At 41.2% G+C, this 20,569-nt stretch overlaps 1 protein-coding gene across 2 annotated transcripts in view; it reads right to left on the bottom strand.

Moving 5' to 3' along the window:
* CTNNAL1 (catenin alpha like 1) overlaps positions 1 to 20,569 on the bottom strand; it is an 883,049-nt gene that overhangs the window by 587,656 nt on the left and 274,824 nt on the right. For both annotated transcript variants that reach the window (XM_078687708.1, XM_078687709.1), the window contains exon 2: positions 2,493 to 2,682. In XM_078687708.1, coding sequence (XP_078543834.1) covers positions 2,493 to 2,682 — 190 coding nt within the window. The remainder of the gene's footprint in view (positions 1 to 2,492; positions 2,683 to 20,569) is intronic.

Genomic DNA, 20,569 nt, shown 5'->3' with positions numbered 1-20,569 from the left:
CCTCTGAGCAGAGGCTTCCAAAATAGTTTTCACATTTGCAAAGAATAAACCTAAAAGTAGTTTATGCCATCAGCATGGTAAGGGCTTTGAGCGTGCATGTTACCATTAATCCTGTACAAGTTAAAAAGTATATCTACTTTTTGAACCATCAGTAATAGTATTTGCACATAGTAGAGGGCAGAAAACGGATCACATAGAACTTTAATAGATGATCCAAGATCTGCAACTCGGCAGCGCCTCCTAATGCTTCTGTCAGGGGCATGTCGGCAAAATGCTTGAGGTCATGAGAAAGCGCATCCCCCAGTCCTGACTGGTCTTAAAATAATGAGATGTTAAAGACCGCAAATAACAACCGCAGTCATTTCATGGACGCCAGGTTGATAGCTGAATCGGGAAAGTTATACAAAAATATGCATTTTCTGGTTGGTTTTAAAGATCTCATTGTTCGCACGGGCTTTATTTGAATCATGCCACTGTATCAAATTATGCACCCCCAAGACTCTGGAAGGAACACACAGCACACCTCGAAACGTCCATCTGATCGCTGGCAACCTTTTCAATTGATGATGACCCCAGAGGCTACACAAGGAAACAGCAGATCTCAGCCATGGGCAAAGGTCACCATCAGTCAATCAAGTTATCTGCTTCATGACAGGATCACTCTGAGCAAGGCAAATGAAGCGCGAGCGGATACCAAACCCGCCATAACCGCTGGCGGCTTAAAGGCTCAGGCGCGCGCGCCCCTCACGTTACACCACCTGACACCGCTCACAGCAAACGGGTCAGAGAGGTGTCTTTCATCTCCCCTCTCACTCCTACATTATATTTAGGGTTTACCTCGAGGCTTTGCAAAAGCTTATTGTCAAAGAGAAGAGCAAAGCAATGAAACAGAAATAAGGACTATAACAGACGTGACATGCAAGTTTAAGCCTGTGCTGAAGGAAGTGAAAATAATAGGCTTGCACCAATATTGCTGTAGCCTTCAGGTGGACTACGCACTTTTAAAAGAACTCGGGAAAAGCTTCCAAAAATGCCATTCTTCCACAGTTATATACACTCGGCTACCTGTTTCATGTTATATTACATAGCCATGTACAATACTACTGTATAATTTATATAATAAATATCACAATGCAGGACAATGTGCATATCAGAGCTTCAAGGTTGTGCTCCCTGCCTCTTTATCTAACTCTTGCAGGTTCTTTCTTATCCCCACTTTTTCCCTTTGTCACTGTTTTTCCATTTTTTCTCTTCCTTCTTTTACCCTTTTGTGTTTTTTCCATCTTGCTCTGAATCTAAGCTTGTTGAGAAAAAACTTGTGCCAGCGGGTCCCACCTGCAACCACCAGGCTCAAATTAAACACTGCCGTATTTATGAACAAAAAAACTGCACAAATTGAAAATTGTAAGCCTTGCGTCTGCAGTAATGTTATGTCTTTCAGGGACAGTGCAAGTCAACCCAAGAGGCAACCATAAAGGTAGGGAGTTTTCTGGTGTCTTCGACTTTATCCCAGGGAGCTTTATTTACGGTACTCAAAGGCTAGCATTTTTATTCTCACCTGCACCAGGAGTGAGTGGAGTGTTTTTTAGTAGGTCTGTTAGGATCTCTCCTCTGCAAATCCTGGCAAATTGATTTTGGAGTCTTTCCAGTTTATTAATAAGTGTACGCATTAGTCCTGTGTAGATGCCGTTGTTGGAGAGCTCAATGAACCGTTAGAAGGAGGTGATGCAGCTTCCAAAGCAAGGAGAGATAAACATTGATACTTCGGGTCAAAGTATTCACCTCAGGGGGTGAAATGGGTCTCAGAATCTAACAGTATTCCCAAGTTCTTCACTTTCACAGTTGAAGGAGGAGGTGGACCAAATTTCGAAGACCAGACAAATGGGTAATAACATACATGGCATATAACAAACATACAAAGCTTGGTCCACACTTAAAACACACAGTTAAGTAAATAAATACAGCAGTAACAAACTTTGGTTAACAGAACCATGTAGAAATAAGTGAGGGGAAATACAGTGTTTTTGTACATTTGGAAATGACTTTAGAATTTGTTCGAAGCAAGCAGCTTCTGACAGAACTACAGCTGCAAAATGCAAAACCCAAGTGGTGCACTACGTGGCCATACCTCTAAATGAGGCAATATATGTTTTTAAAACAGAAACTTGATGTGACGTATGCAATCCTGTCTGAATTATAGTCAGAGCGTCTTTGCTCAACTTTAGTTTGAAATGACTCAACTAATTTGGAAGCTGGAAGTTATTGCCTAATCAGATCTACAACTAAGTTAGCAAATTCTGTTTATCTCTCAGTAGGTGCTCTAGGTAATTCCCACAGACGTGGTTGACAGAAGAAAGGAAGGTAGGCTGAGGTTGATAGGTAAGCATCTATAGTCATATGACAATGCATGAGTAAGTATGTCATTTTCCTTGTTTCTCTTTCACAAGTGAGTATGTACAACAAGGCTCATGGTGTAACCACCACAACCTTACCTGCTCGTTTGGCTTCACTGCAGGCAACGTTCATTTCTTCCTTCAGTTCACGGTTCTCATTGGCTATGGCCTCGCCTACCGTGACAAATCTTCCAACCGCCTGGTTAACTGCCTGACCCACCCGCTGAATAGCTTGGAGTGTCTTGTCAGACTTCTTTGGTTTATCTTTATGGTTAATGAGCGTCGTGATCTGTAAAAAATTATAACATTTTAGAACATTAGGGTAACGTAAGTTTTTTTAAAAGACCCAAATAATTGTATATTGCAATTTCATTTACTACATTTTTGATGCCCATTCAATACTAAATTTAACAAATTATATTTGCACTATCAGTTTTGTACAAAGCAAAATATAGAGCAAACTGATTTACCACATTTTTTTACAGTATTTTCATAATAGGAAACAGAAGGCATTCCTTTTTGTCACTTTTCAATTTTGAAAGGTGAAACCAACTTTGAGCCCTGTTTCACTATTCAACAAATAATAACATGAATATTTAAAGGATACAAACAAAATGCCCTCCAAAGCACCGGGTTAGTAACCATCACTGGTGTGTGTATGTATGTATGTAAATATACACTACATTAACTATAACTCGCCACTGGACTGTGTTCTGGCAAAAATATCATTTCATATGTCATAAGTGTTTTAATTAATGCAATGATTTTACATGCTATACCTTATGTAATATCCAAGCGTATAGCTAGTGCATGGAGTAGTGGTGAGTTTTATATATATAAATATGCTTAAATCCAATGTATTTTAGATACACTTTTGTAGTTTGCGTAGGACGAAGACCGTCAGTTGGATTTCGATAACATTTAGCAGGATTACATATTAGGTGAACGGATGATTATTTTGGAAAGTGCAGGGAAGTAGTGTCACTATTTTATATGTTTTAAGGTATTTAAACTTAGGGATATGTATTGTTGCGATGGGGATGAAACGTGGGGGTATTTCACAGTACTACCAAGGTATATAGTGATCACAAGTCATGAGCTGATTGGCTAAGCAATCGGTTTACAAAAGTTAAAGGCAGCTATGTTGTTTTTAGGTACACTTTGCCTGTGTTCTGCGCTACACCATCCGATGTAGGTAAGTATAAGGTTTGGTATAATTCATGTAACTATTACCACTAGTAAAGAGGTAATAGCTAGAGCAAAATATTTATACGTTTTTATATATATATATATTTGTTTAACTCAGAGTAGAGCAGTACTACTGCGGTATCCCAAAAACATTTTGTAAGGTTAATGTTTTTGCTTATAAATTTCTATAAATTGTTATACCCGTATACAGTGAAATGTGTTTTTTTCAAGTAGTGCGATCATTTTAACTAATTAATGCACTATTCTGTACACTTTTTTATGCATACATAAATATGCAAACATCTGAAAATATACTTCAGCACACAATATTTATAACATATAATGTCTTATAGTGTATTTTGAATTTCTTGTAATTTTATTTTTGGTACTGCGGTACTCCGTAATTTTTTCCAAACATATATCTAAACATATATTTATTTTCCCTACCTATTACCACTTTACTAAAGTGGTAATAGGTATGGGAAAAATACCAAACATATTACTTACTGAGATTGAAAGGCATATAGCAGAACACAGGGAAACTTGAACTGAAAACAACATGGCTGCCTTTAACTTTTGCAAAGGCAGTCATTAGTCAATTAGCTAATGACTTGTCATCACTATAATAACATGGTACTACCATGGCCACAGATATCACTAAGTTTAAAACACCTAACACGTAAAAAAATACTTACCCTAATTAGCTGCTATCCCCCCACACAATCATCTGTGTACTATAATATATAATCTTGCCAAATTTTGAAAAAATTCAATTGAAGTTTTTTGCGCTATGTGAAATTCAAAAGTCTATGTCAAATACATTGAAATTTACGCCAGTTTTGGGACACCTCCCCTTTTTTCTTTGCACCCCCCTTGACCAAATGCCACAAAAAATCTACTATTCTCACAATGAAACGGGGGCAACAGGTCTGCAAAGCTTCGCAGATATTCGTAAAACAGGTGCATAGTTATTAAGGGACAAAAATCCCTATCTCTGGTCACTATACCTATAACTAGAGTGGCTACTGCCACTCTGTAATGATATACAAGACAATTAAATTGAAACTATAGTTAATCACAAAAAACAAGATATTGCTGTTTTACCACAGCTCTACTATTCATACACATATTACAAGCCACACTGGGCACATCTTAGATATAAAAGATGAATCCACTACGCCAAACGTTATAACACTCAGCAAACTTCTTAACGTTTGGCATCAATAGACACAGCAACTCTGCTTTGTCTAAAGCTGTAGAGCATATATGTTTGTGACCTATTTAAATCTGTTATTTCTGGATAATTCCATAACATATGATATAAACCTGCATTTGCTTTTCTACATCTTGAACCAGAGATTACACCATAGTAGGCTAAATTCAATCTCTTTTTACATTTATTAAGTTTGCACCCTACGACTGTCGACCAACTTGCTCTGAGGATTAGCAGGTCCGTTTAATGTGTTGCCCTCATGGATCCATACAGTATGGTGAGTTTGTGTCCATACCCATTTGTATGTAAGGTCAGTGATATTTCAAATGTGCTTCGTCAAGTCTCTCTAAAGGAAGCACATGTGATTGCACCAGCTCATGAAACTTCGACATCGTTCCCACCTAAAACATGCTTCCTAATGTTTGCATCCCAGATCGTGCCAGACTTTCAAGTTAGCGTTGCTAATCAGTCTGCTTGCTTTTTGCAGGTACTTCAATTATGAATGTGGGTAGTAAATCATATTAGGGATTTCCTTTTTTCAGACATCTCGAATCAATCTGGAACAGGAGAGAGAATTTAGGGTTGATTGCTTTGAATGACAGTACCTCTGCCTCTATAGATCTATTCCCATGTCCTACTCAATTCATGGCTTTGCAGTGGGTGTTTCAGTCATCGTCCACCTGGCTATCCACTGAAGTTGTACCTCTAGGTAATAATATTCAAAATCCAGTGCACATTATGCCTCCCTCTTCTAGCACCATCTTGAACATGCTCAGCACTACCTATAACACCCCCGACCCCAAATTAAATCATTAATCGAAGTGTCCATTCCATGAAAGCTATGCTGGGATTGTAAACGGCAGGGTAGCAAAATAGTACAATAGTCTAGGTAATATCATCATTTTGGCCTGCCCCAGCCCTCCTATTGTGGACAGAGGGATTTTCTTTCCCAAAAGGAGACTCTTCATTTTAGTGCCACCAAAGTAACTCATGTTTCCAGCAACTATGTCCTCTTCGGTGTGATCTTCCCTTCCATGTTTAAGAAAAGTGAGTAAATGGTTCAGTCCTTCGTGAATAAAAGCAACAGGCAGAAGGAGGAATTTTGGGGATCTCCCAAACCTCCACTTATACCCTATCAACCTACACTGAAATAATATTGAGTTAATACAATTTTCATCATCATAAAAGTGTTTCATTTGAATGTCTACTGTAAAAGAGGGAGAACGAAAATAGGCTCCTAGTATTCAAATTTGTCATGCACAGCAGGAGTTGCCAACCATGAAGGGTTGGGGGAAGCCTATGCACCCAACCCCATTTGGGGAGGTCTCCGGCAGTGGGTGTGTGGGTTGGAAAACTGTTGAAAATGGTAAACAAAAATCACTTATAAGCAAAGGTTAAAGTGACAGGGATTCGTTTTGGTTATAACATCAAATCATATTTTTTAAAACAAGCAGTAATTCAGTGGAAAAGAACGCAAGATATGGTTACAACTTAAAACCAAATATCCACTGAAATTTCCAATTTGTGGTTAGAACTAAAATTCATAACTCGCACTAGAGCTATACAAACCACAACATGCACTCCAAATGCAATGCTTATAATCTCGCAATATATATACCAATAAAGAACACCACCTAAAAACTCAATGTAATTAAATAACAGTACTTAAACCAATAAATATTAGTATTTCATTGCCGTCTTTTTCACAGTGTTTTCAGGTTATTGTAATTGCATATGCCACATGAAGGGTAAGGCTATGAGCACTGCATTGAGCGTGTGAGTTACGGTTTATATGGCTGTTGTGTGAGATGTGAATTGTGGTCCTAACCTTAACTTGAGAACTTCAGTTGTTTTCAGGTTTAATTCATAACCATAACTGAATTTTAACTGTGGTTTTAAGTGAATTTCTGAGACCTTTTTCTATGTACACTATGTTACACTAAAGAGTAACCTGATAGCAATAAAAATGTGCATGCACTCAGAGGCACCACCATGTCTAGTGAGGGAGATCATGCTGCTGTTTAAAAGAAAAAAATATTTTCCCTATCAGTTTATACCACTTTTGACAGAAAAGAGGTTACTACACTCATTTCATTAATTGAGCACCTTTGCTTCTAATCAAAGAAAAACCAATGCTGTTCAATGGTCCCTGGCCCACATATCTCCAGATATCAAGCCTCATTCCAAGGTCTCAAACAGAAAACAAAAAGAAGACTTGAAAAGGAAAAGAAAAACATGATCTAAGTCTACTGCTCATCACTGCTCTGCCCTCTGAAGAAGACACTTTTGGTCAGTAGTGTACAACCACTGTTCTGTTGTGCTTATACAAACCTATTGTCAAAAAGTTAACCAGCATGCTAAATTGTGAAAGATGCCTAAATAATTATTTCTCTAACATGATAGTAAAACTGAATTAAAGACATGCTTTACATTGTGACAGTGCTTCTTTGGGGATAAACAAATGTCACCTTTGATCAACAAAAACATGAACAGAAAAAGCAAACAAGACAAGAAGTTCCCTTCCCTAGTATTCAACTCCACAGCAAACTCCTGATGAATATCCCTACTTTGATATATTTGATTTGAAATCTGTTGATTTATTTATTGAAGAGTTGTATATAGTGCTGGCAAGACTCGGGGCAATCGAGAACTTTACATCAATAACATCATATCATACATTGAATGTAGTAGGAGAACAGCTGAATCGAATCAGATCACATCAATGGTTGAACAAGAGGGAGGAAAAATAACAAGGGAGAGGTGCCTAGAGAATTGGGAACAGAGGCCATGTTGTAACTGGGTGATTGATTTCTCACTAGGTGAGAATCCATTTGAGAAGGAGATCCTTTAACTGTCTGTTGAGGCTCAAAAAGGAGGGGTTCATCCTGATGTGTACTGGTATGGAGTTCCAGATTTTAAGGGCATTACTTGAAAAGGAACGTGCCATCGATTTTTGTTTGTGGGCTTTAGGTGGAATGAGTAGTAGGGTGTTGTGGAGCTTCTTAAGTTTCTCATCAGACCAGCCTTTTTTGGGTTTTGAGGCAAGGTAAGCTGGTTTCCTTGTGTGGAGGGCTTGGTGAGTAAGACTAGTAGTTCTGAAGTTGCAGCAAGCTTCAAACAGGAACCCAATTAAGTTACTTCAGGGCAGTGGAGATGTGGTAAAATGTTTTGATTCCTGTGACCATTCTGACTGCTGCATTGGGAGTAGTTTTAAGGGTTGGTGGGATTTCGCAGTGCCTGTGAGGGTAGCGTTCCCGTAGTCCAAGCTATACAGCACCAAAGCTTGGGTGGCAGACTTAAGATCATTCAGCAGTAGGTACGGTTTGAGCTTGTTCAGAAGTTTCAGGCTGTAGAAGGCACTCTTTGCATTGTTCTTGATGTGGTCATTCATGATAAAATTTGGGTCCAGAGTGATTCCCAGCGATTTGGCGGTGGTAGCTAAGGTTAGGTTGCAGTTGAGAGTATCTATGGAGCTTAGCCATTCCTGAATCTGGGGGGACTGCCCTCTTTTTGATAGGAGAAAAATGTCTGTTTTATCTTGGTTGAGTATTAGGTGGTTGAGAGAAAACCAGTGTTGGATTTGTTTGAGGGTGGCATTAAGCTGGTGCATGCCATCTCATTTCCATGTAGAACTGGGTGTTGTCTGTATAGAGATGGAAGGGGATATTAGCTATCTTCAGAATAGGGGTCAGGGGCTTCATGTAGATATTGAACAGTGTGGGGGACTGAACAGAGCCTTGGGGGATGTGTCTGGTTATTGGCATTGTGTCTGAGGTCAGATTGTTTATTTTTCCTTTTGTTTAGTTATATATAGCGCAAATTGGACCCAAAGGTATCAGGTATCAGAGCACTTTACATGAGCTCCAGTTGCGTTACAGACGGACACATTCTTTTTTGTTTCAGACACAGGGAGATTAAGTGATTTGCCCAGAATCACAGGATGTTGAGCGTCTCTGCCGAGACTCAAATCCGGTTCCCCAGCTTCGAGGTCGACCGCTCTAGGTGTTAGACCACATCCTCTCATTTGTTGAGAGCAGTTTTGTAGGAAGGATGTAAACAGCGTAGGACCACTCGTCCATGCGCCAATCCTTTTTTAGGGCAATCCAAGAGAAACTTGTGGTGCACCATGTCGAAGGCTGCCAATAGATCTAGGAGGTTTGTTGTTTGACAAGATTGAAGAGCTACTTGGGACGATGTTTGGCCTTATCTGGAGCACCACGGAAGAAAGTGGCTTTTTCTTTCATGTGTTTTTTATATTTTTTGTGTTCTCACCTGAGCTGTTTCAGGTTGACTGAGGCTGTGGATGAATTAGTTCACCACAGTCTTTCTGCCGCTCTGCGTTGTCCTCTCTCTGTGTTGCGGTCTTTATTGAACTAGGATCTTGAGCGTGTATTTCTCACTCTTTTCAGATTCAGATGACCTACTTGGTCCAGGATGGGGGACATTGCAGAGTTGTAGTGGGTGTTAAGTTCTATTGTTGAGAGGTTATCTGATGTGGAGGTAGCAATAACAAAACATTTTCTTCGAGGTCCACTAGGGGAACGTGCCTTATATTTTACATCCATTGAAATGGATTATTCATACAAGTTAGTTGGTGTATCGGTTTGTTAATGTGAAACAAAATGATGTGGTGATGCGAACAGTCAACCGGGAGGATGTTTTCAATGGTTAGTGCCTCTTTATGAGCTATGATAGCGTCCAGGGTTGAGCCTTTGCTGTGGGTTTGTTCTTTGTAGTGCTGGGTGAAGTTCTTTTTGAGTAAAAGGTAATTTAGGGATTGGATTAGGCTATTAGGAGAGGGTGGTGGCAGATAATGAGGAACCCACAGGCACGCTGCAAGACGCCAGGGTTGAAAATGCTGAATTACTAGAATGATTGGGCGTAAGACAACAGGACTTATACGCAGAGGACACATATTGAGGTCGACAAGTCAGGGGCGTTATTATCTCGTCTGATTAAACCTTAACCAGTACCCACTCCAATCCCCACAGTCACTACACCACAATCAATGCGGCTTTGTCCTCTATCGTAATACCTCACTCAATGTTCACTGACTGCACCACATTATGAATGCCGTCAATGAGCAAATTTGCTGGGCAGGTTGTAGATCGCTGGACTTAAGACAAGCATTTGACGCACTAAGCTGGAATTTATGAGTGCTCCCCTTAAGCACTACACCATTCCCCCTGAATATATTTGATGGGTAAGATTGCTTTATAATAATCCCACAGCACGAGCATGTACTGACCAACATATTTCTGCTCCTTATTTGATACAATGCGGCACACGACAAGGCTACCTTCTGTCATCGCTTCTTTTTGTCCTGACACTGGAACCCTTAGCACAGAACATAAGTCACGATGCCTGTAGATGGGGCACAACACATGCAATTTCATTGCATGCAGACGATAGGACATTGTAAATCAAAAAACTCTGTCTGAACCTAGTAGAAGTAGCTTAACATTTCTTTGCATCCCTGTCCGGCCTCCAAATGAATGTGAAACAATCCTATGCATTTTCCCATTTAAGATACCTACACCCAGCCATCTCTACCATTCGGGGAAATATCTCTCCAGTTGAAGCCTCAGACGTTTCGTTATTTAGGGGTACGGATTTACTATGATACACTTGAAGTGTTAGACGGTAAACTTCATAAAACTATCACTGCGCTCAAGTCACAAGTGAACTTATGGACTACCTTACCATTATCAGTGGCTAGAACACTGCCCTAGTTAAAATGGTTATGATACCCTGTATACTTTACAACTTCATTAATATTTCTGTGCATATCCCTACTCAGATCTTTAAACTACCGAAGGCTCTCCTAATTGATCTGATATGGGCTAGTAGCTGTCGAAATGTTGCCCTCCCTAAGCTCCAACTCCTCCCAATAAAGGAAGAATGGGCACTTCAGATTTCAAATCTCATTGTATTGTAGGACAACTACAATGGCTCGCCTACTGGCTAGCTGGCTGCAACCTATCCGAGATTGGCTATACAATGGACATGCTTAATAAGGGTAAACTACATAGCATGTTGTACCCGGGCTCCTCCTATCCTACCGATGGCCGCTTATTGCTGCGTATTGCCATCTCATATTGGAAATTGGCCTTACAGTACACCTCCCCCCAAGTGCCTTATGCTACAAATATACCACTGATGGGCTTCACTACCGTCTTGTGATTTCTTATGATTGATAGACTAAAAGCCTTGGATACAGGGCAGGGTAGAAACAGTTGGTGACCTTTTTGTATAGTGCACCCTATTATTGCACGCAGACATCACGCATGCGAAAGGCCTACAATGCACAATCTTTCTGACTCACACCAGTAATACTCGCTATATACGTCTCCACTGGGCACATAAAGACGCCAAACCTGCCCCACACAAACTACTACAAAAGCTGCACATAATGGGACATGGTCGTCATTTAGTTTGGTGGCTATACCAGGGCATACGTGTGCATTTATGGTTACCTCTGGCCTCCTTAAAGGCAAAATGAGAAGAGGATCTAGCAGGAAACCTACAAGATAAAGAGCAGGAATTCGTGCTGAAATATCCCCGAAAAGTTTCCCAGAACTCCGGAATCATATTCCTACAATTTTCCATTTTACACCGAGCTCTCCTAATCCCACACAGACTTCACACCATGTTTCCAGCAGTGCCCTCGACCCGCCTTCACTGTCGAGCAACAGACACTAACTTACTGCATATGTTATTGAACTGTCCCATTCTAGTACCCTACTGGGCGCGTATCACTGCTATCCTTTCAGACCTCACTGAGCAAAATCCTTGACACATACTAGACTGCTGTATTCATGGTCTCTTCCCTAGACCTGGGGAGAAATGGGGTCTAGCTGAAAGTGATGCACTGCACTGTGAGAAATACAGCTGAAATGGGACGCTAAGTTGGAGTCCTTTAAAACCTTGGACACTGCAGATTTGTAACTTATATAACCAAGGTGCAGGTAAACTTTATAGCGTATCATATAAGAGTGGCAACACTACGCATAAATGCACCAACGCCACATTGCGCTTGGGCCAACCCTAGGTCCGTAACCCATATTATTGTTGCTACTGCTTCTGACCCCCACTTGCCTTGGGGTTTAGCCAATATCAGGACACTAAGTTGATGAAGATATTTTTTTGACATGCTTGTTTTTTTAAGTGACAATGTCTAATTTAAGGGGGGTGGGATTGGGTTAGATTACTCCGGATGGAGAATCTATTGCATTGCTACTCCTTTCCTACGTACTTCCACCGTTCACTGATTTTTCTTTGCCTGTGATTCTGTGGGAATTGCTATGATTTATTGAGATATGCTGAATGTCAGCTTTTGTATACATTACAAAACTGCAAAAAAGTTAGTGTTAAAAACAAAAATAATACATCCAATACTACCAGTGGCAATCGAATTTCCTGAGAAACTCTGCAGTTGAGTTTGGCTGAAGGAAAGAGAAATGATTTTAGAGTATAGTTTTATCCCTACTATCAAGAAGAGATCCAAAAAGATCAATTGAGTGATGTGACTCATTGACAATAGCGGTCAAACAATAACATAACATAACGTGTATGTGTAACGTGCATGTTCACCCCGAAGGATATCTTGGTGCTGAATACCAGATGTTTATTGTTACCCAACTCGATGATACTCATGTTATCAACCTCAGAAGGCTGAACGGCTGAGCGGACCTGCCTGGATTTGAACCTGTGACATGAGGTCGAACACAGGCCCTTAACAGTGGACGCATTAGTCCACTAAGCCACTGGACACCGCTGTCTAAAGTATTGGTTCTAGGTTCTAATTTCAAAAGCTATTTCCTAGTGGTTATATGCAAGCAACAAATAGGGCTCAATTACATCAGTGGTTTTTAAGGAAATGCAGTGCCTATTGGAAGGCGTGACAAGTTCTTCCACATCCCTAGATTGTCTGTTATCACCAAAGATGGCACACTACAACCAAGACATATCCATTTTTGTCACACTTTGGGGGTCTGTACCACTTTGTTCGCAATAAGTTGGCAGGGTATGCTCAGACATGAGTCCCTTGCTCACTTTGCCACTGGATTCAAGCAAGCCGGGCTGAAGACGGCTGCAATGCCAGAAACCGGTCCTCGGAAGTTTGTTTCCGGTCCAGGGAAGGCATGGCTTGGTAGTTCGGGCTGGACTGTTCCCATGAGGCACAGGGTCAGACTGATTTGCATATGGCCATGTCTGAACTGGGGTGGCAGAGTGGGCTAAAGAATGGTGATGGATTAAACCCAGATCTGTTGACTGGGTGTAAGTGTTTGATTGATTCAGATGCTCCGTCCATCACCACCCCCTTTTGTACAACTTGGATTTGAACCTGTGACATGAGGTCAAACACAGGCCCTTAACAGTGGACGCATTAGTCCACTAAGCCACTGGACACCGCTATCTAAAGTATTGGTTCTAGGTTCTAGTTTCAAAAGCTATTTCCTAGTGGTTATATGCAAGCAACAAATAGGGCTCAATTACATCAGTGGTTTGTAAGGAAATGCAGTGCCTATTGGATGGCGTGACAAGTTCTTCAACATCCCTCGATTGTCTGTTATCACCAAAGAAGGCACACTACAACCAAGACATATCCATTTTTGTCGTCACACTTGGGGGTCAGTAAAGAGGGAAGGCCTAACTAAATGGGAGAAGCATGCATTGACATATGAAAGTCATGGGATATGCAGTCTCATGTCACAGTTTATGCAATCCATAATTACTCGCTGATTAACTGCTGTCTTGGGGTTATTCCATACTGACAACCACAATTGCAAGAGAGCTAAATTGATAATGTCCTGAATATATCTTAAACCCACTGCCTTGTGGTAAACAAAATAAGGACAAGGGGTTGGCATAGGAGTCTCTGACAGAAGCGTTTTTCTTCATCTTGAATGGAGGTAGATGTTGCGTAACCCCAAACACCAGCTCCATAAGTTGCATCAAAAACTCAATGAGTATTGTACATTTCTAAAAGAGGTACTCTGCCTTTCCCCATCAATAGAATCAAATTGAAAAGTGTGCCAATCAACTGTGAGAATTTGAGTCGCAGGGCAGCAATGTTAGAATGCAATGCTTCATTTGAGCCAAAGTAGACACCCAAATAGGGAAAACTGGTCACAGCAGATAGTGTGTTAGAATTAGAACAAATGGGTCTCAATCTATTACCCTTAGCACTGCACACCATGATGTGAGATCTGGAATAACTAACATCCAGCTCAAGAGATGGCATAAAATTAGAAAAAGACTGTAATAAAAGCATCACACTTCTAGGTGTGCGGGCTAGCAAGACAACATCATCAGCATACAATGAGGTTAGGATCTCCTGCTTCAAAATCCGTGGTACACCTTGTCCACATTGAATCAAATAATGGCTGAGATTACTGATATATGGAATAAATAAAATTGGAGCTAAAACATATTCCAGTCATACTCCCCTCGGCAGACCAAACAACTTAGTGCATTCCCCATCTGGTCCAAAGCGGGCCCTGGACAACAAATTCAAGTGAAAGAAATTTAAAAAATTAACTAGGGCAGCATCCAGGCCCCTGTTGTGTAACATGGAACATATAACTTGGAATGGTTGACACAATCAAAGGTGTTGGAGAGGTCCAAAAAAACAAGGTAAAGGGGGCAGAGCCTAGCAACTACATATTTGCCAATAAGAAGTTGAGGATTCAGGCACTGTTCCACTGTACCCAAGCCTTCTCAGAACCCATAGTGATTGGGGCACATACAGTTTTGAGTATTTGCCTGGACCTTATTCGACTGTATATCACCCTTCCTAAGATTTTAGCACTAAAGTCAATCAAAGAAATTGGCCAAAAGCAGTGGGAATCAGATCAATCGCCTTTTTTTCTAAATATTGGTAATACAACAGAGAAAGGCCAGGAAGGGGGTAGGGAGGAAGCATTCGAATAATTGAAAACATTTGTAAGTAGAGGTGCCCAAATATCATAATTACATTTAAATAACTTTACAGGGATTCCATCTGGTCCAAAGGCTCTGTTTGGAGGTCATTCCAGTAAGCTATATTAACTTCCTCCAGAGTGATCTTTAGGCTAGTATTCGAGATATGATTAGCATAATTATTCATGGGAGCTTCATTGCAACTATTTATGCTATAAACGCTCAAAAAATGGAGCACCCAACGGTCAGCAGGCGTGTGAGCTAAGTGGGGTCATGTGGCAATTAGTACTTCTGATGCAATTTACTGAGGACCAGCAACATTATGCGTCCTTACGCTTGTTAGCTTCCATCAGGGTTTACAGATGGCAAGCATGAATCACCTTTGTGCGGAGGGCACATGTACATCTACCCCTGCATCTCCTCTGCTCATCCCTATTCCTGGGCCTCAAACCCAAATCCGATCTCAAACTGTGATTCGCCATTGAGCCTGCAGAGCGAACAACCTTGGGGTCTGTGTGTTGATGCCTGAGGCCGGCTTCATAAACAGCAGTCTTGCTCAAGAACATTTCTATAAAGAAATTTACAATGGTCTCAGTTTCAATCTCATCAGAAAGGCAAGAGTCAAATGCCTCCAAATTATTCCTGATTAAGTTATCTGAAATACTTTGGTATTATCTAATTTCCATACCAATAGTTGATTATTGGTTTTAGTGAACGGAGACGTAGTATAGCCTATACAGGTTGGAAAATAAAGGCTGGTAAAATAAATAGGGGATGTGAAAGGATTGTGATCGCCAATGCACAAGTTGACAATCTTGCAGCTGGCAACCAGACTTGTTTGGGATCTAGACAAAAATATATAATCTATAACATAAGCATATCCTCTGCCACAGAATGTTGGCTGGGGTGTTGGCTCGAAGTAATTCATGAGCATTAACAAAGTCCCTCTCCAGGATGAAGTTCCCCAGCTCAACACCTCTCAAATTACAATGTGAAGCGGAATTAGATGATACACAGTTGGTCTTTAAGTCTAAATCAAACTGGAAATATTTAGCGTTGCATTAAAATCCCCGCAAATTAGGACATGACTATATAATTGCTGACACTGAGTAGAAATTACATCTATGATTTCGAACAGTCAATTGTAATTATCAACGTTCACGTAAGAAAGGTCATTGTTATAGAAATTAGAAACACAAATATTAAACATTTTGCAACACTCAATAATCAAATCTTGGATCACACGGCATTGAAAGAAGTATCCTTGGCACATAGGGATAATCTAATCCAAATAGATAGGTGCCCTTTAGTTATCCCTGAATCGGATGATTGCACTGCAATGGAACAACAGTAACCATTGTGCTGAGTGCCCGATATCTCTCAAGTCTCCTGCAGTACAATGAAATTGTAGGACTCCGATGCAGCGACCTCATTGGTCACTGACAGATTAGATCCTCCTGTCTTGTTTGGGCTTGGTGGCCAAATTTGAGGCTGCAAGTGTCAGATACCCGAGGCATGAACCGTTCCAAACTTCTGAGAGTTGATTCGATATACACTAGTCCGTCAGGAAATGTTTTAACACAATCACTAAGTAGGGATCCAAATCAACCTCACAGTTTATCACAGATTATCTGTTAATTCCTTGTCTTCCAAGCACACTGTGGGCACACACAAATTAATAAAACTGTGAAAGATAGGTGGCCCAGCCTGGCCTTGTTCGGCTGCGGATGGGCGCAGAAGGGCCCGCTCTTGGTGTGTTCTTCACCTGGGTGTAGCCCAGTTGTGTTCCGCACAGCGAGAATGCCTGACGATTTAAGTGGCGCTTCTGCTCTTCAAGGGTGCCACTCCCCTCTGATTGGTGTAGTTTGGAAAGCCCCAGATGGTGAAAGCATTCTCTTGAAACAATAAGCGTCCTGTGCAGTGGGAATGTGTGGCGATTTACATAGTGCTCCTACTGTTCAAGGGCCCCACTGCCCTCTGCTCAGTGTTGTTTGGGCAACCCCACCGGTGCAAGCACTCTACTGAAACAATAAGCATCCCACGCAGCGGGAATGGTTGGTGATTTAAGTAGCACTCCGGTGATTCAAGGGCCCACTGTCGCCTGGTCTGTGTAGTTCGACACCCCCAGCTGGTGCAAGCACTTCTGCTGGAACAATAAGCAACTTCACTTATGAACACTAAGTTTATGTACAGTACAACATTTTTAGTTTCCAAATATAACTGAAAGTAGGTAAAATGTGAATGTGTGCTTACACACTACGTGAGAAGGCAAAATGTGTGATTTGTTTCAGATGTTTAGGTAGGCCTTGATGAAAAGATTTCTTTGACTTCTCTTAGATAAGAGTGACAACTACCCTAGCAGTACATTTAAAATTTGAACACCCTGGTTGGCTATGATAATAGAATTTTGAAAAAGAAGCCTTAGGTACTTCCTGCAAGTGGATTAGGTTAATCAATATTAATACACATAATACATTAGGTTTTGGCCAGTAGATTAGTTCCCCATGAAGGTTCATCCAATAACCCAGGTCTGTGTCTTAGGGACCATTCTACAGTCACGACCTTGAGTGGGGCTTCTTTTTGGTCGTAGGTGGCTGAAACCCAGCTTGAACTCACTTATACATTAACTTCAGATGCACGTCACCTACAGACTCTGTTAGTTTTCACCCCAAAAAATCAGATTTAAGTATACAAAGGTGCTACTGTCTATTGGAAGTGGTTGCTCCAAGCCACAAAGATCCCAATTTTAGTATGCCTCTGCTCCAACAGTAGTGAACACAAATGCATTATACAGCAAAAATAATAATTAAAAAAGCAAACATTCTGCTATTTAGTCATGAAATCGGATATCTAACACTTCACACAGAACTTACAAGATACTTAGCAACCTGATAAATATGTGGCCTACTAGCAAAGCTCATTATTATCAAGTAGCATTAGTAATAAGAATATGTTTCTTTCTGTTCCACAATTTCATATTAGACTTCCTCCCTTACTAAGGGCTAAAAATTACAGATGTTACCCTTACTCAATGTATGGTACTACATTTACCAACCTATGTTCGGGAGAGCGAAAAATAGAACAGGGAAAAAGACAGCGATAAGAAAAAATGACAGAGTGAGAAAGCAGCGATAAAAATGACCCTGCAACAGCGAGATAAAGAGAGAGAGGAAGTGCAGGGTGGTGGAAGCAAGAGGCAAGAGGTGGAATTAAAACAAGGTATCCTTGGTATTTGGCAACCTCGTCATTCGGCAGCGACGATAAACCTAGAGCCCCTCCACCTGTTTTTGTATTTTTTTAAGCAACTAAAGTGCTTACAAAGGCAACACAGATTAGAATCCCCATCTTGTAAGATCAATCGCCCTCACTCTATCTGTCTATCGCCCTCACTCTATCTATGCTTTTTTAATACCACAACCATTCCGATTTTGAGAGGAGTAATTATCTCAATGCCCATTAGATTCCCCTTGTTCGACTAATGTTCTGATTTGTTACCTTTGCCTCAAATTGTAAAGCGCTCTGATATCCTTCGGGATCAAGCTTGCGCTAAATAAAACTTTATAAATCAATACAAATAAATAAATCTCAGCGGGATGAGCAAACCGGCCTGTGTGCTCCCGCTCTATAACAGCTGCCAACAACCGTCTAGCCTCCTCATGACCTGGTAAAGGGACAGTGTGGGCGGGGGTACGGTGTCTGTGTACCTCCAGTCCAGGGCAGCATTGCTCTCTGCCAGAGCATCAGATACCTGGAGCTGCCTCGTCGCTCTTGGTGCAGACTCTCGAGCAGGCCAAGCTGGAAGACTTGCTTTAGTGGCCATGCCTCAATATAGCCAGAAACCGGTCCTAGGATGCTTGATTCCGGTCCAGGAAAGACATGGCTTGGCAGTTCGGGCTGGACTGTTCCCATGAGGCACAGGGTCAAGGCTGATTTGTATATGGCCATGTCTGAACTGGGGTGGTGTGGAGTGCAAAAAAACGATGGAGTTAGGCCCAGATCTCTGTACTGGGGTGAATGTATGACATTGTTCTGCATTCTGTCCATCAACTGTTGTTTTGCATATGCCTCAATATCCGGCCGGCCCCCGGGTTTAATTATTGTAATTCCTTTCCTATTGTACCACTCTGTTACACATTATGCATCCTTTCTGGCCAGAACTGCAAACACGGATACACTTCCTGCATAGGGTGTGGTCTTTCAGTTCACTGAAATGTTGGCAAGTTTGGAAAAAAAAGGAAATTAGTTACAATCATTCGCCCAAAAAACTTTAGAGATTGCACTTACTTGTCAGTCTGTACGCCTTTCTGGCGTTAAAGAATGGTGTAGGAAAGAGTTTCTTCTTCTAAGGGCAAAGCCTCAGATCCCTGCTGCTTAATCCTTTATTTATAACGTCTTTGCACAAATACATCGAAATGATACATTTGCTCACTAAACTGTGACCTGGCATCTTATGCTTACTTAAAAGCTTGGTCGCGGATCGAGTTTCACAAGCGCCTGCCAGGGCAAAACTCGCTTAAAAAACACAGAGGGTGAGCTCCGTCCCATCCTCTGCCTATCTCCCCTGAATTGCCCTCCCTGCTTTCCTTGCTAAACACCCTTCTGACAACTAGGAAAAAACAACCAAAGCACACCTTCACGCCGAATGTTCATATCAAATATTTGTACACTGCCAGAATCCAATATGGGCTCCCAGTGCTTCTGGCATTCAATCAGCTGACAGCCAATGAAATGGCTGCAAGACATTCATCCTAGAGCCCTGCCCCAACAATAAAGTCCACACGCGGTGCTAAAGGGTTGAGGGTGCCTGTTCCCAGGCACTTCTTGCATCTTGTGCAAATATATGTTTTTTCTTTCACGCTCCCCTGAAAGGAGGCTTCTCTCAGAGGGCTGATTTCATGCAATAAAACGTCTTTTTTGTTTAAAAAAAAAAAACACAGAGGAAAAAAAAACACAGCAAGCTCATTTCCAATTTTTAAGGCACTATAAAAAATCGTTTCGCCTAATGATTTTTTCCCCCATGCTGTTAACACTTGTACAGTGATTCATTAATCAAGAGCTACTGAAGCGCTTTATTAAACCCCATCTAACAATATTGTGCAGCCATTAGGAAGACCTCTCTATCGATGCAGGACTGGCATTGATACTTAAGACTAAGACATTGTTAGAATGTTGAAAAGATCAACATTTATTTACAGAGAATGCTTTTGTCACTTATTAATTTCAGTGCATCAGACACAGTTGTCAATGGCACATGGCTGGTAGGTTTTAGCTAAATCATGTTGTGACATTTAAATTCCTTGTGTGTGAAACATCAACATGGGAGAAACAAGGCAACATTGTGCACGTAGACAGATTAATTTAATAAATGGTCTCCTTTTCTGTAAAGTATAACCTTGAAAATGCTTATTTGGACCACAAATCCCTTTATTGACAGGCTTTGACAGTTACACACAGGTAACGAGTCTGTTGGTGCATTAAAGCTCCAAGAGACAGGTCGCGGAGGAGCACTGCCCACAGACTGTGTTCTGGCACCAGGCAGACACAGAGGATCACGGGATAGCCTCCTCCGGACACTCCTTTAGTGCGTCCTACCATCCCCACACTGTCCCTGTTGTGAATCATCAGAGCCCACCAAGGGACTCTCTTGCAGATTCGGCCCTTCCTCTAGGAGTTCCAGGATTGTTAGTTGCCACCTACACCTGAAGCAGATACAAAGGCTGCTAGACCACAGGGGAACTAAGCGCACAAGTCACTATGCATCCGTGGCTGGTTTCTCACCAGAAAAGCCGAGATATGCGCCCTCCTTCTATCTTTACTCGTTCTTTTCTTTGTTTAGCCATTCACTGCTAGC

The sequence above is a fragment of the Lissotriton helveticus genome, chromosome 4_1 (assembly GCF_964261635.1).
Source record: "Lissotriton helveticus chromosome 4_1, aLisHel1.1, whole genome shotgun sequence".
NCBI classification, from domain to species: Eukaryota; Metazoa; Chordata; class Amphibia; order Caudata; family Salamandridae; genus Lissotriton; species Lissotriton helveticus.
This window is presented reverse-complemented; position numbering and strand designations above follow the sequence as displayed.